The 12336-nt window shown below is 35.6% G+C and overlaps 1 protein-coding gene across 1 annotated transcript in view; it reads right to left on the bottom strand.

Moving 5' to 3' along the window:
* Window positions 1-12336, bottom strand: part of Trdn (triadin) — a 393227-nt gene that overhangs the window by 17556 nt on the left and 363335 nt on the right. The window contains exons 32-33 of the mRNA NM_029726.2: window positions 12122-12166; window positions 8152-8175 (exon numbers count right to left, since the gene is read on the bottom strand). Coding sequence (NP_084002.2) covers window positions 8152-8175; window positions 12122-12166 — 69 coding nt within the window. The remainder of the gene's footprint in view (window positions 1-8151; window positions 8176-12121; window positions 12167-12336) is intronic.

Raw genomic sequence — 12336 nt, 5'->3', positions numbered from 1 at the left:
TCAGGAACGAGAGACTGGAGAACAGCAATTTCCAAAAGGTGGACAGACATCTTCCTGAGTGTATCACACTGTCTGCCATGAGACCATTCATTGACATTGGGCAGGAATCTTTCTCCAGTTCAAAAAGGCAAAACGGCTGCCTTCAGAGCTAAAACTACAGAAGCAAGCAGGGCACCTTTAACTTCTGGGAACTAGACAGCTGTAGTTCATTTACACAATGAACCTCACCAATGGTAAGAAAATTCTGAGCTTGTAATAAACATGTGGAAGACAGGACAATTGAAACAAAGACCAGCAAGAAAAATGAGAGGACACTGTCATTTTTAAATGTAATTTTCCAGTGGGATCTTAGTTTACTTTTCAACGATCCTACAGTAAATATGCTTGGATTTTAGCACAAATCTGTCAGGAACCATCAAAGGACAAGCTAGCAGGTGATCTTCCTGGGATGACTTCACCTTAGATTAAAATCTACAACAAAGCTCTGGTAGGCATGCCCCATGGGAAAATCATTTTAGATAAGATTCCTGCTATTAATATTATTTTACTGTTATTATTACATATATAACAATCACTAGGTATTAGCCCACCCCATTTTGAGCAGATCTCTGCAGAAATATGAAGATGTACTCTCTTGTAGTGATGATGTGTAGACCAATAAATGACATTTTAATTCTTAATGCTGATCCTGTAAGAATTTCTAAAATCGTATCAGTATTTATTAAGCTTTCTTTTTCTTTCTTTTTATATAATGGTACTGCTATTAGGTCCTTTTCTGATAGTCAAAACTGCAACTCTGCCAGTCTCCAATTGTGTCACAAGTTAATTAATTCTAGATAGTAACCAGACTGTTTACTACTTAGAACACATTCCAAAAGGTTATAAAATCATTAACCAAAGGTTATTAAAAGGAACTAACGATTTATTAGGTGCTAGGACAGAAGATAAAAATATTGACTGTGTTTACCTATACAAAACTTAACTAATAACTTAGTTATGGTTTTCAACTCTCAATGCACCTGTGGACCTGTGACAGGTAATGACTGTTACTCCTAATGGATATGGATGCAAAACATTCTATGCTGTAAACTTCTTATCTGATTTATGATTTGAATTTATGTAAACTTGTGATGAACCTTTTCCCGTGTGGTCATGTATTCTGAAAGACGTATAATTGGTGAGGACAAACAGAAGAGTCAGAACTGAGCTGAGGAGAGCTTTTTAGACAGAACAGTTTTTAGACAGATCTGAACAGAAGTTTTAAAAACAGAACTGAAATCTGGGCATGGTGGCACACGCCTTTAATCCCAGCAGTTGGGAGGCAGAAATCCTGTCTCAAAACAAAAAACAAAAACAAAAACAAAAACAAAACAGAACTGAAGATTTTTTTTCTAATGAGGACACAAGAGAACTTTTGAGACAGAACTGTTCTCAAGAACTTAGAGGTAAAGGCACAGTATTGGAGGTAAGAGCATTACCGTGAGATCAGAGCAGGAAGGGAGAGGAGCAAAACTGGAAGGAGAATACAGAGTGGAATAACTTAGAAACTATAAATAACATAAAAAACCAAGAGGGCTATATGCAAAATGCAGAGGGGAAGAAGAAGAAGAAGAAGAAGAAGAAGAAGAAGAAGAAGAAGAAGAAGAAGAAGAAGAAGAAGAAGAAGAAGAAGAAGAAGAAGAAGAAAGGAGAAGGAGAAGGGGAAGGGGAAGGGGAAGGGGAAGGGGACGGGGAAGGAGGAGGAGGAGGAGGAGGAGGAGGAGGAGGAGGAGGAGGAGGAGGAGGAGGAGGAGAAGAAGGAGAAGGAGAAGGAGAAGGAGAAGGAGAAGGAGAAGGAGAAGGAGAAGGAGAAGGAGAAGGAGAAGGAGAAGGAGAAGGAGAAGGAGAAGGAGAAGGAGAAGGAGAAGGAGAAGAAGAAGAAGAAGAAGAAGAAGAAGAAGAAGAAGAAGAAGAAGAAGAAGAAGAAGAAGAAGAAGAAGAAGAAACTGCAGAGAGCAGAAGGAACAGGCAGACATCTCCTTACCATGGGATAGGACAGGTCTTTTCTTAATAACAAGGCAGGCTTAGTTTCACTAAAAAGAACAAAGCTTTCCTTCTTACAAACTTGAGTTTAATGCATTTAGCATTAAACAGGTAAAAGCTTTTTCTTTCTCTATTCAAAAAAGATTGGAGCTCATTAATAGTGAGTTCTTTCTTCACTGGTGCTTGGTCTTTTGCTTTAAATGCTTATGTAAGTATGGGTGTGTGTGTGTGTGGTGTGTGTGTGTGTGTAAGTATGCAATTGTGAGAATGTATGCAAGCTGTGACCAATTGGTTGAATGGAAATGTATAAATGTGCATGTGTGAATCTGTATAAGAATTTATGTGAGTTTATGCCTATTTGCTTATGTAAAGGTTTTCCCTTCTGTAAGCATTATTCTCTTCTTGTTCAATAGAAGTTTATTGCCCCAAACTTCCCCCTAGCCTGACAAGCAAGAGGCATCTGGACCAAAGGGAAAAGGCTCTAGCAATTAATCCTTAATCTCCTTCTGTTTTAGGATGAGGTGCTAAATGCCAAACTGCAAAGAGAGGAGGGCTAATTTTTCCCTTACCTCTTTTAGGATCTTTCCATTTTCCCCCTTTTTCTAGAGCGCTTTTACAACTAAGAAATAAATGCTTTTTTTTTTTTACAACTAAGAAATAAATTCACTTCAAAGTTTCCCTTTTTCTTCCTGCAACTTATACTAGCAGCCGGAAAGTTAAAGCAGCGCGGTTACTGCTGAGATAGAACAAAGGCTACAGTTCTTTTTTTTTTTTTTTTCCATTTTTTATTAGGTATTTAGCTCATTTACATTTCCAATGCTATACCAAAAGTTCCCCCATACCCACCCACCCCCACTCCCCTACCCACCCACTCCCCCTTTTTGGCCCTGGCGTTCCCCTGTACTGGGGCATATAAAGTTTGTGTGTCCAATGGGCCTCTCTTTCCAGTGATGGCCGACTAGGCCATCTTTTGATACATATGCAGCTAGAGTCAAGAGCTCCGGGGTACTGGTTAGTTCATAATGTTGTTCCACCTATAAGGCTACAGTTCTTAATCACTCTCCCCCCAGTAGGCTATAGGTGTTAATGGCCTAAGCCAGCAACGTTTAACCCTCAGAATTAGCAAGAAAGTTTTTAGGACTTTTTAGAAGTTATAGCCAGACCAGAGTCCTATTCTGTGTTCTGTTTCAACATGCTCCAGGCCAGAAGCCTCCCAACACAAATCCTTTGTATTATTCTATCATGTAGCTGTACCTAAGGTGATGTATCTATTCTGTTGAAGGTGTGTGGTTCCAGTTTGGCCAGTTACTAGGTTAGTTCTATAAATATTCATGCATAGCCTTTTGAGAGAACATAAGTTTCCATTCCTTTCATCCTCCATAGAGGTAATAGTGGAGTTTTAATGTAAACCCGATATTATAAAACAAAACAAAAAACAAACAAACAAAAAACAAACAAACAAACAAAAAAATTATGATATCAGACCATTTTGCATTCCCAACAGCAATTATAAAAGTTCTGGTTGCTAAAAATCCTGTTTTTGTTTATATTTAAGTCTTTAAATTTTTCAAAAATTTGTAATTAAATTGTAATTATAAATATGTAATTGTAAACTATGTAATTAAGTTATAATTTAAAAATTACATATGAAATGCTATGTAATAGTGAACTAATCTATATTTTATTGATATCTAATGAAGTTTAATATTTTCTAACACTTAATGTTTGCTTATACATGCTCTTTGGCAATTAATGTTGAAATCTTTAATTCTGAATTTCTTAATATTAATTTGTAATCATATTAAGTCATATGTAATAGGTATTAATTCCTTTGTGACAATCATATATATATATAGTTTCATATATGGTCTGAGAAAGAAATTATGGAAACAACACCCTTCACAATAGTCACAAATAATATAAAATTGGGGTAACTTTGTCCAAACAAGTGTGGCAAGAACTCAAGTCTCTGAAGAAAGAAATCGAAGATGACCTCAAAAAATGGAGAGATCTCCCATGCTAACCGATTGGTAGAATTGACAGTAAAAATGGCCATCCTAACAAAAGTAATCTACAGGCTCAACACAATCCCTGTCAAAATTATGACACAATTCTTCAAAGACATGGAAAGAGAAATTCTCAAATTCATCTGGAAAAATAGAAAACCTAGAATAGCAAAAACAATTCTTACCTCAGTTGCTGCTTACCTATTCACCGAATCATTAATAGTAAAACTGTTATTTGAAATGTTATTTATTGCTTCAACCATAGATTAAATTCGCCTTCTGGATTGATGGAGATTTTGAAATATTTCAGTGTAGGGATGCTCATAAAATTATTAATGATTTAATGCCAAATGCTATATATTTGTTATATAGTTAATTCTATTCTTTAAAATAATTAATAGACAGCCATTTCAGAGGTGAATTTCCAGACCAATGTATATAAAAAATATACATTCAGGGAAAAGCATTATCATACTACCGAAAATCTTACTTAATTATGCCTGGAACTCTTAACACTTTGTGATAATTTCTAGGTAACTTGACACTGACAGCTTGGTAAATCATCCTACTCTAATATGGAAGCAAACTATTTATTTTACCACACTCGTAGAAGATGAAGATCTTAAATTTATATACTAAACAAAAACAAAACCCAGAACACATATGATTTAATGTGGGTCAAGTAGAACCATGTCACCAGACAGAAAAAAACTGGTAAGGTCAACCATATTAAGGAACTGTGGCAATTCTCATAATTGAAAACTGTAGGCATTTGTATCTGCCCCTTACCAGATTCCTATCCTGGAGCAGGTGACCACAAAATCCAACTAAGAAGACTATGATAACTGGTCACATAGCAGATTCCAGAGCTGTCCATGTTAACAAGTTATCTAAATGATCTTGCCGCAAGGGTTTAGCTAATAAATTTCCATTCCCAGACATTCCTTCCTGCAAAAGTATTTAATCTGTGTTCCACGCTTCGTAAATTAATTGTATGCACACTTTTCACCATGAATAAACAATTTGGACAAGCAAGGATTATCTTTTACATCAAGAATCACCATTGGTGGACTAGCCTTCCTTATGGAGCCTTACTACCTAAGTGTGTCCCACAGAAGGCCCCTCATGTCTTGTTGCCTCAGAGTTAGATAGAGAACCACAGCCTTAGTCCCAGTCTGGACCTTTCCTCACCCAGAGACACACAGACTGGTACCTCTATCTTAGGCTGCGTTATGTCTCTCCTGAGTGGGTTTTGGCATGCTACTTACAAGCACCTAGATGGTGGAATGGAAGGGACATAGCCTAGTACCCTACTTTTCATTTCTCTGGGCAGAGATCACACACCCCAGCTCCGAGATGAAATGCAGACCCATAGTTTACTCCATAATCCTGTTTGAGACCTGGAATACACCACTCTGGTGTGTAACCTGCATTGTTGCCTCCCCTCAGAATCTTTGCTATGCTATTATTGAAGCCCTGATTGTGAGAATGCAGACCACTGGGAAGTCTTCAGCCATGGCAGAATGAGCACTCTGAGGCAGTACAGTGCAGCTTGTGCTTGTTCTCAAACTATGTTTTTTTTTCAATTGGCTTAAAATTTATCTTGATAATTAACATGTCCATTACGATTGTCTCTACAAAAGGTTTTATATTTTCTTTTCAAACTATGAGAAATGTTTTTGTAGAACTTGTAAAGGGTCATAAATACAAAACTCTGGGTTCTATATTAGTCTTTTACAAACATTGTACATGACCTTGATCATGTCATCTTTCCTCATCTTAGCTATGTGTTTACAAAATAAAAATAATTTTAAGGCAACTCCTCCAGTCACAAATACCTATGATGATTAAATATATAATACAGTTTTCCTTATCCTATTAACACTCTCAAAGTTGGAAGGATTTTAACAAAAGAAGAAATATTGATTGTATCAATTGAATTGTCACAGTCACATCATACAATTAAAATTAATATAAAATTTCAATCATTCATATTAACATCAATTTGATGAAATGTGACAAATATGGAAGTCATCAATTAGTCATCAGCATATTAATAAAAAAGTTTCTTATGTACAGTGTTGATTAGATCTACACATGAAACAGCATTCTAAAATAGTGATTATCTTGCTTTATAAAAGCAATGCTTTTATGTATAGTTGCCTCACAAAATAAATTAAATATTCTACAGTATTATTTATTTTATATATATACAAATTCAGTCATGTCACAAGCCATGATATGAAAATGTGAAATACAATAAAAGCAAACTGATTTTCTTTTCACATTTATTTATTTATTTATTTATTTATTTATTTAGATATACAACATTGCCTAGTTGGTCATCAATGGGAGGAGAGGCCCTTGGTCCTGTGAAGGCTCTATGCCCCAGTATAGGGGAATGCCAGGACCAGGAATGGGAGTGGGTGGGTTGGAGAGTAGGGGGAGAGGGAAGGGGATAAGGGATTTTCGGAAAGGAAAAAAAAAAACTATGTATTTTTTTATTAGATAGTGTTTCTTTCCATCTTCAGCACTATGGACAGTTTTTATAAGTACTGAAACACAACAGAAAAAAGGGGACCTAATCTGTTAGTTTAGTTTGAGAACCTGATCCAAGCAGCAGACAAAAACTGTAGGTAATTATTTCAAACATCATTATTCCTTAGATCTCCTTTAGCAAGAGAGAAGTAATGACAAGTATATTAGTATACTTGTCATACTTAAAACATGGCCACCCTTATCTCAATATACTAAATAATATCAAGATTGACAGATACAGCAGTCATTGCTTGGTACAAGTGATAGTTACTGCACTCTGTCTTATAAATCTCCCACTTTGATCATTTACTCCAGTCCTACAGATCCTATCTATTCCTCAAGGCACTGCTAACTCTACAGCATGTGTTCTTGTGATCCTTGGCTTTAGGGGCTATAGAGACAGGGCTGCTATAGAGAAAGTAGCTTCCTAGGGCTCTTCTTGAGGATCAATAAATTTTGTCCTTATATCTGTGAAAAAATTCATTAGTCACATATTTTTAATTGCTGGTGACTATATGAGGTTTTATTAATTTCAGTCAAAGAATTTTTGAATGACATACTTGGTGAGTTTTATTTATTAATTATTCATTTATGTTCTCTTCTCTACTTATCCATTGGGTAAAATATTAAAAACATTTAGGCCCACACAGTCTATAGAGCAGGCACTGTGTACACAGGGTGTGAAGAACTGAAATGTGGGTGTGTAAATGTGTCATAAGTATAAAATACACATACAGTTTCAAAGTTGTAATTTAAAAGATGTGAACTTGTATGCTTATTACACATTTAAATGATATATGTATGTATTTAATTACACATCATATTAAAATTATTTTGCCTATTTTGATAAAACTTTGTTGTATAACTATTGAAAGTTACACATTCAGCTAACAGTATACATGTTTTTTAGTAATAGTAATTTTCAATGATTTGTTTTTCTTAAAATTGGAAACATAGAAGAGAACAAGTTTGATTATTTCAATGAATTCTCAAAACGTTAATAAATTTATAGCAGGTTTATACATACTTAGAATGCTCAGAAAACTCACCATGTTTATTATATTCAATTGAACAGGGAGGCAGGGTTATAGCATACATATACACAAGATATCAGAGCTATTATATTATCTGAACAGGAGGCAGGCTTCACTAATATCAGTAGGAGCAATCTCTGTGTGGGAGTATTCCTCAGTTCATAAACTTCCCAGGTTGGGAAGACAGCTATGATGGAATTTTTACTTACATACTATCAACACTTATGCAACTGACATTCATTCATTCAGGACCTTACTAACTCCAAGTAGATGAGTCCATAGTCGAATGAGTTATTAGTATGCAGGACTGAACTGGGAAACTGTATTACTAAGGTTGTCTCTCTGCATCTTAGCTGCCCCTGAGGAGAGCAGCCTCTTCCACCGCTTGTGTTCACTACCATGATGTTCCACCTTACCTCAGGCCCAAAGTGATGGAGCTGCTGACCACAGACTGAAATATATTTTATTCTTTAAATGCTGTTTCTCACATATATACCACAGCCACATACATGTACCAGAAAGAATTTGTTGCCAATACAAATTGTACTTACTTGGTATTTTTCCAGGTTTTTCTGCTAAAAAATAGAATAGACATTTTGTTTTACTATCATAATAAGTCAAGGAATTTATAGAATGCATCAATGGACTACGTTGATGTGTCTAATTGCTTTGGGTCTCTTCCCTACTAATACGTCTTCATGAACAAATACATCTCTCTATTGCCAACAAATGTGTTTTTTTCAATAACTCAGTCTCTTTTATAGAAGGTGTCTATTCATCTCAGTCTCTTCATCTCAGGTGTCAAATAACCTAAGTTTTTAAGCACTATTACTAAGATCAGATGGATCTTTTAAAAATTATTTTGAGTCCTTCTGGTCGGTGCCAGCTTCCGTCCACCTTGGGCATAAACTAGGCAGATGGTCCCATGGTCCCCAGTGATTTTTCTGTGACTCTCCACGCCACAGGAACACTAGCATGCCCAGGATCTTAGGATCACTGATGAGTGGAAAACAAAATCTGTTCCAAACCAATTGTGACAGGCCTATGACAGCAGGAGCAAGGACAAGGAAGCACTGTCTGTCCAGTTGCTCCCTTTCCTTCTGATCAGTGCTAGTATACTTTGGTTTCAAATATGCCAGACAGCCCCACAGTCCCCAGAAGAGACATCAGTTCCAGGCACTGTAACATGCCCAGGATCTTAAGATTTTAGGATCCGAGAATCCCAGGAGCTTGGTCACACCAGAATCTCAGGATCTCAGAGGAAGCTTGACTGCCAAGAACTCTGACACACCCAGAATCTCAGGTTCACAGGATCCCAGAATCACAGGATCACAGAGAAAGCTGGACTCTTAGGAGTTCTGAATCAAGTGGGATTATAGGCAGGACAGGCTCCAATCAGATATATTGAGGGCAGCAAGCACTTGAGATAATCAGATGACAGGAGGCAAGCATAAGAACAGAAACATCAGAAAGCAAGTTACTTGGCATCATCAGAACCCAACTCTCCCACCAAAGTAAGTACTGTATAAACAATCACACCAGAAAAACAAGTTATGGATCTAAAGTCACTTTTCATGATGATGATGGAGGACATTAAGAAGGAAATAAATAACTCCCTTAAAGAAATACAGGGGAACACAGGTAAACAGAAGCCTTTAAAGAGGAAACACAAAAATCCCTTAAAGAGTTACAGGAAAACACTACCAAACAGGTAAAAGAATTGAACAAAATCATCCAAGATCTAAAATGTAAGTAGAAACAATAAAGAAATCACAAAGGGAGAAAACTCTGGAGATAGAAATCCTAGGAAAGAAATCAGGAACCATAGATGCGAGCATCAGCAACAGAATACAAGAGATGGAAGAGAGAATCTCAGTTGCAGAAGATTCCATAGAGAACATCGGCACAACAATCAAAGAAAATGGAAAAGGCAAAAAGATTCTAACTCAAAACATCCAGGAAATCCAGGACACAATGAAAACACCAATCCTAAGGATAATAGGTATAGATGAGAATGAAGACTTTCAACTCAAAGGGCCAGTAAATATCTTCAACAAAATTATAGAAGAAAACTTCCCTAACCTAAAAAGACAAATGCCCATGAACATAAAAGAAGCGTACAGAACTCCAAATAGACTGAACCAGAAAAGAAATTCTTCCCAACACATAATAATCAGATCAACAAATGCACCAAATAAAGATAGAATATTAAAAGCAGTAAGGGAAAAGGGTCAAGTAACATATAAAGTAACATATTACACCAGACTTCTCACCAGAGACTATGAAAGCCTGTATATCCTGGACAGATGTTATACAGACCCTAAGAGAACACAAATGCCAGCCCAGGCTAATATACCCAGCAAAACTCTCAATCACCATAGATGGAGAAACGAAAGTATTCCATGACAAACCAAATTCACATAATATCTTTCCACAAATCCAGCCCTTCAAAGGATAACAAAGGGAAAACTCCAACATAAGGAGGGAAATGAGGCCCTAGAAAAATCAAGAAAGTAATTTTTCAACAAACCTAAAAGAAGATAGCCGCAAGAACAGAATCCCAATTCTAACAACAAAAATAAAGGGAAGTAACAATTAATTTTCCTTAATATCTCTTAATATCAATGGATTCAATTCCCCAATAAAAAGATATAGACTAAAAGACTGGCTACATAAACAGGACCCAACATTTTGCTGCATACAGAAAATACTCCTCAGGTAAAAAGAAAACACTACCTCCAGAGTAAAAGGCTGGAAGACAATTTTCCAATCAAAGGGTCCGAATAAACCAGATGGAGTAGCCATTCCAGTGTTGAATAAAATTGACTTTCAACCCAAAATTATCAAAAAAGACAAGAAGGGGCACTTTAGACTCATCAAAGGTAAATCTTCCAAGATGAACTCTCAATTCTGCATATCTATGCTCCAAATACAAGGGCATCCACATTCATTAAAGAAACTTTAGCAAAGCTCAAAGCACACATTGCACCTCACATAATAATAGTGGGAGACTTTAACACCCCACTCTCATCAATGGACAGATCATGGAAACAAAAACTAAACAGAGACACATTGAAACTAACAGAAGTTATGAAACCAATGAATTTAACAGATATCTACAGAACATTTTACCCTAAAACAAAAGGATATAACCGCTTCTCAGCACCTCATGGTACCTTCTCCAAAATTGACCATATATAATTGGTCACAAAACAAGCCTCAACAGATACAAAAATACTGAAGTTATCCCACGCATCCTTGCTGATCACCACGGAGTAAGTCTGATCTTCAATAACAATATAAATAATAGAAAGCCAACATTCACATGGAAGCTGAACAAAACTCTACTCAATGATAACTTGGTCAAGGAAGAAATAAAAAAATAAATCAAAGACTTTTTCGAGTTTAATGAAAATGAAGCCACAACATACCCAAACTTATGGGATACAATGAAAACAGTCCTAAGAGGAAAACTCATAGCTCTGAGTGCGGCCAAAAATAAACTAGAGAGAGCATAAACTAGCAGCTTGACAGCACACCTAAAAGCTCTAGAACAAAAGGAAGAAAATTCATCCAAGAGTAGTAGAAGGCAGGATATAATCAAACTCAGGGCTGAAATCAAGAAAGTAGAAACAAAAACTATAGGAAGAATCATCCAAACCAGGAGCTGTTTTTTTGAGAATTAAGATAAAATGAACTCTCATATTTTCTCAACTCACTGTGAGTTGGAGCTATGCTTTGGGAATTAACAGTTCTTCTATACTGAATGCCATGGTACTGTCATGGATATTAGTAGACCCACTGCCAATTAAAGCATCTAGGCACACCTTACCTTTTGACTATGGATGCTACAATAAGCAACAACAAAAATCTGTGGAAAACAGGGCTTGGTTTCCTCTTGATGAGAATTTACATGCTTATTTCACAGGAATATAATTGGCTTTGGTTTTACTTCTCCACCATCTTAATTGAGCTGGCCTGAAATTATGTCACCCCACTACTTAATTAGTAAAGTTTATTTGTAATTTTGTGATATCACTCAAACACATAAATTTATTTCAATTGCAACACTCTTCCCTAACATGTTGTCATTTGCAGTTTTTTGCAAGGTTAAGTTGGTTCTAAAAATCAATTTATAAATAAAATACTTGCATGACACTAATTTTCTTTTCTCACAAATAAATTTCAGTTGAAGTTGTTTTAAAATATTTTAAGTATATAACTTTGGATATTAGTTATTCAGCTAATGTTTTTTAATAGGACATTTTATTTTCTGGTATGAGTAAAATATTTCACTGAATGCAATCACTAATAATATTTCTTCATATTTTATAATATTTTGTTGAAGCATTATCTTTCTACAAGATTTTTTTGTCTGTGTCTCTCTCTCTAGTGTATTAGCAGAAAGGCATATTTACAAAACCTCTTTTAAAAATATTAGTTTTAATAGTGATATTATTGCATACCATGTGAATTTCCATAGCAACAGAGAATATGAATATTCATAAAGTTCAAGCTTACCTTTAGTCACATTGTACACCTGAAGATTTTCTTCTCTTGTTGGAACTGTTTGTTAAAAACACAAATTAAAATATGAAACTTTAAAATAACTGAATTAAATGAATGCCTCATTTTTTAAAATATAAAATGAAATAGTTGCATCGTTATAACTAGTTTCTTAAGGTAATTTTCAATTTAATTTTATATTGCATTAATAACTAACAAACATAAATGGT

The sequence above is a fragment of the Mus musculus genome, chromosome 10 (assembly GCF_000001635.26).
Source record: "Mus musculus strain C57BL/6J chromosome 10, GRCm38.p6 C57BL/6J".
NCBI lineage: Eukaryota > Metazoa > Chordata > Mammalia > Rodentia > Muridae > Mus > Mus musculus.
Note: the sequence above shows the minus strand (reverse complement) of the source record. Positions and strands in the feature narration are given on the sequence as shown.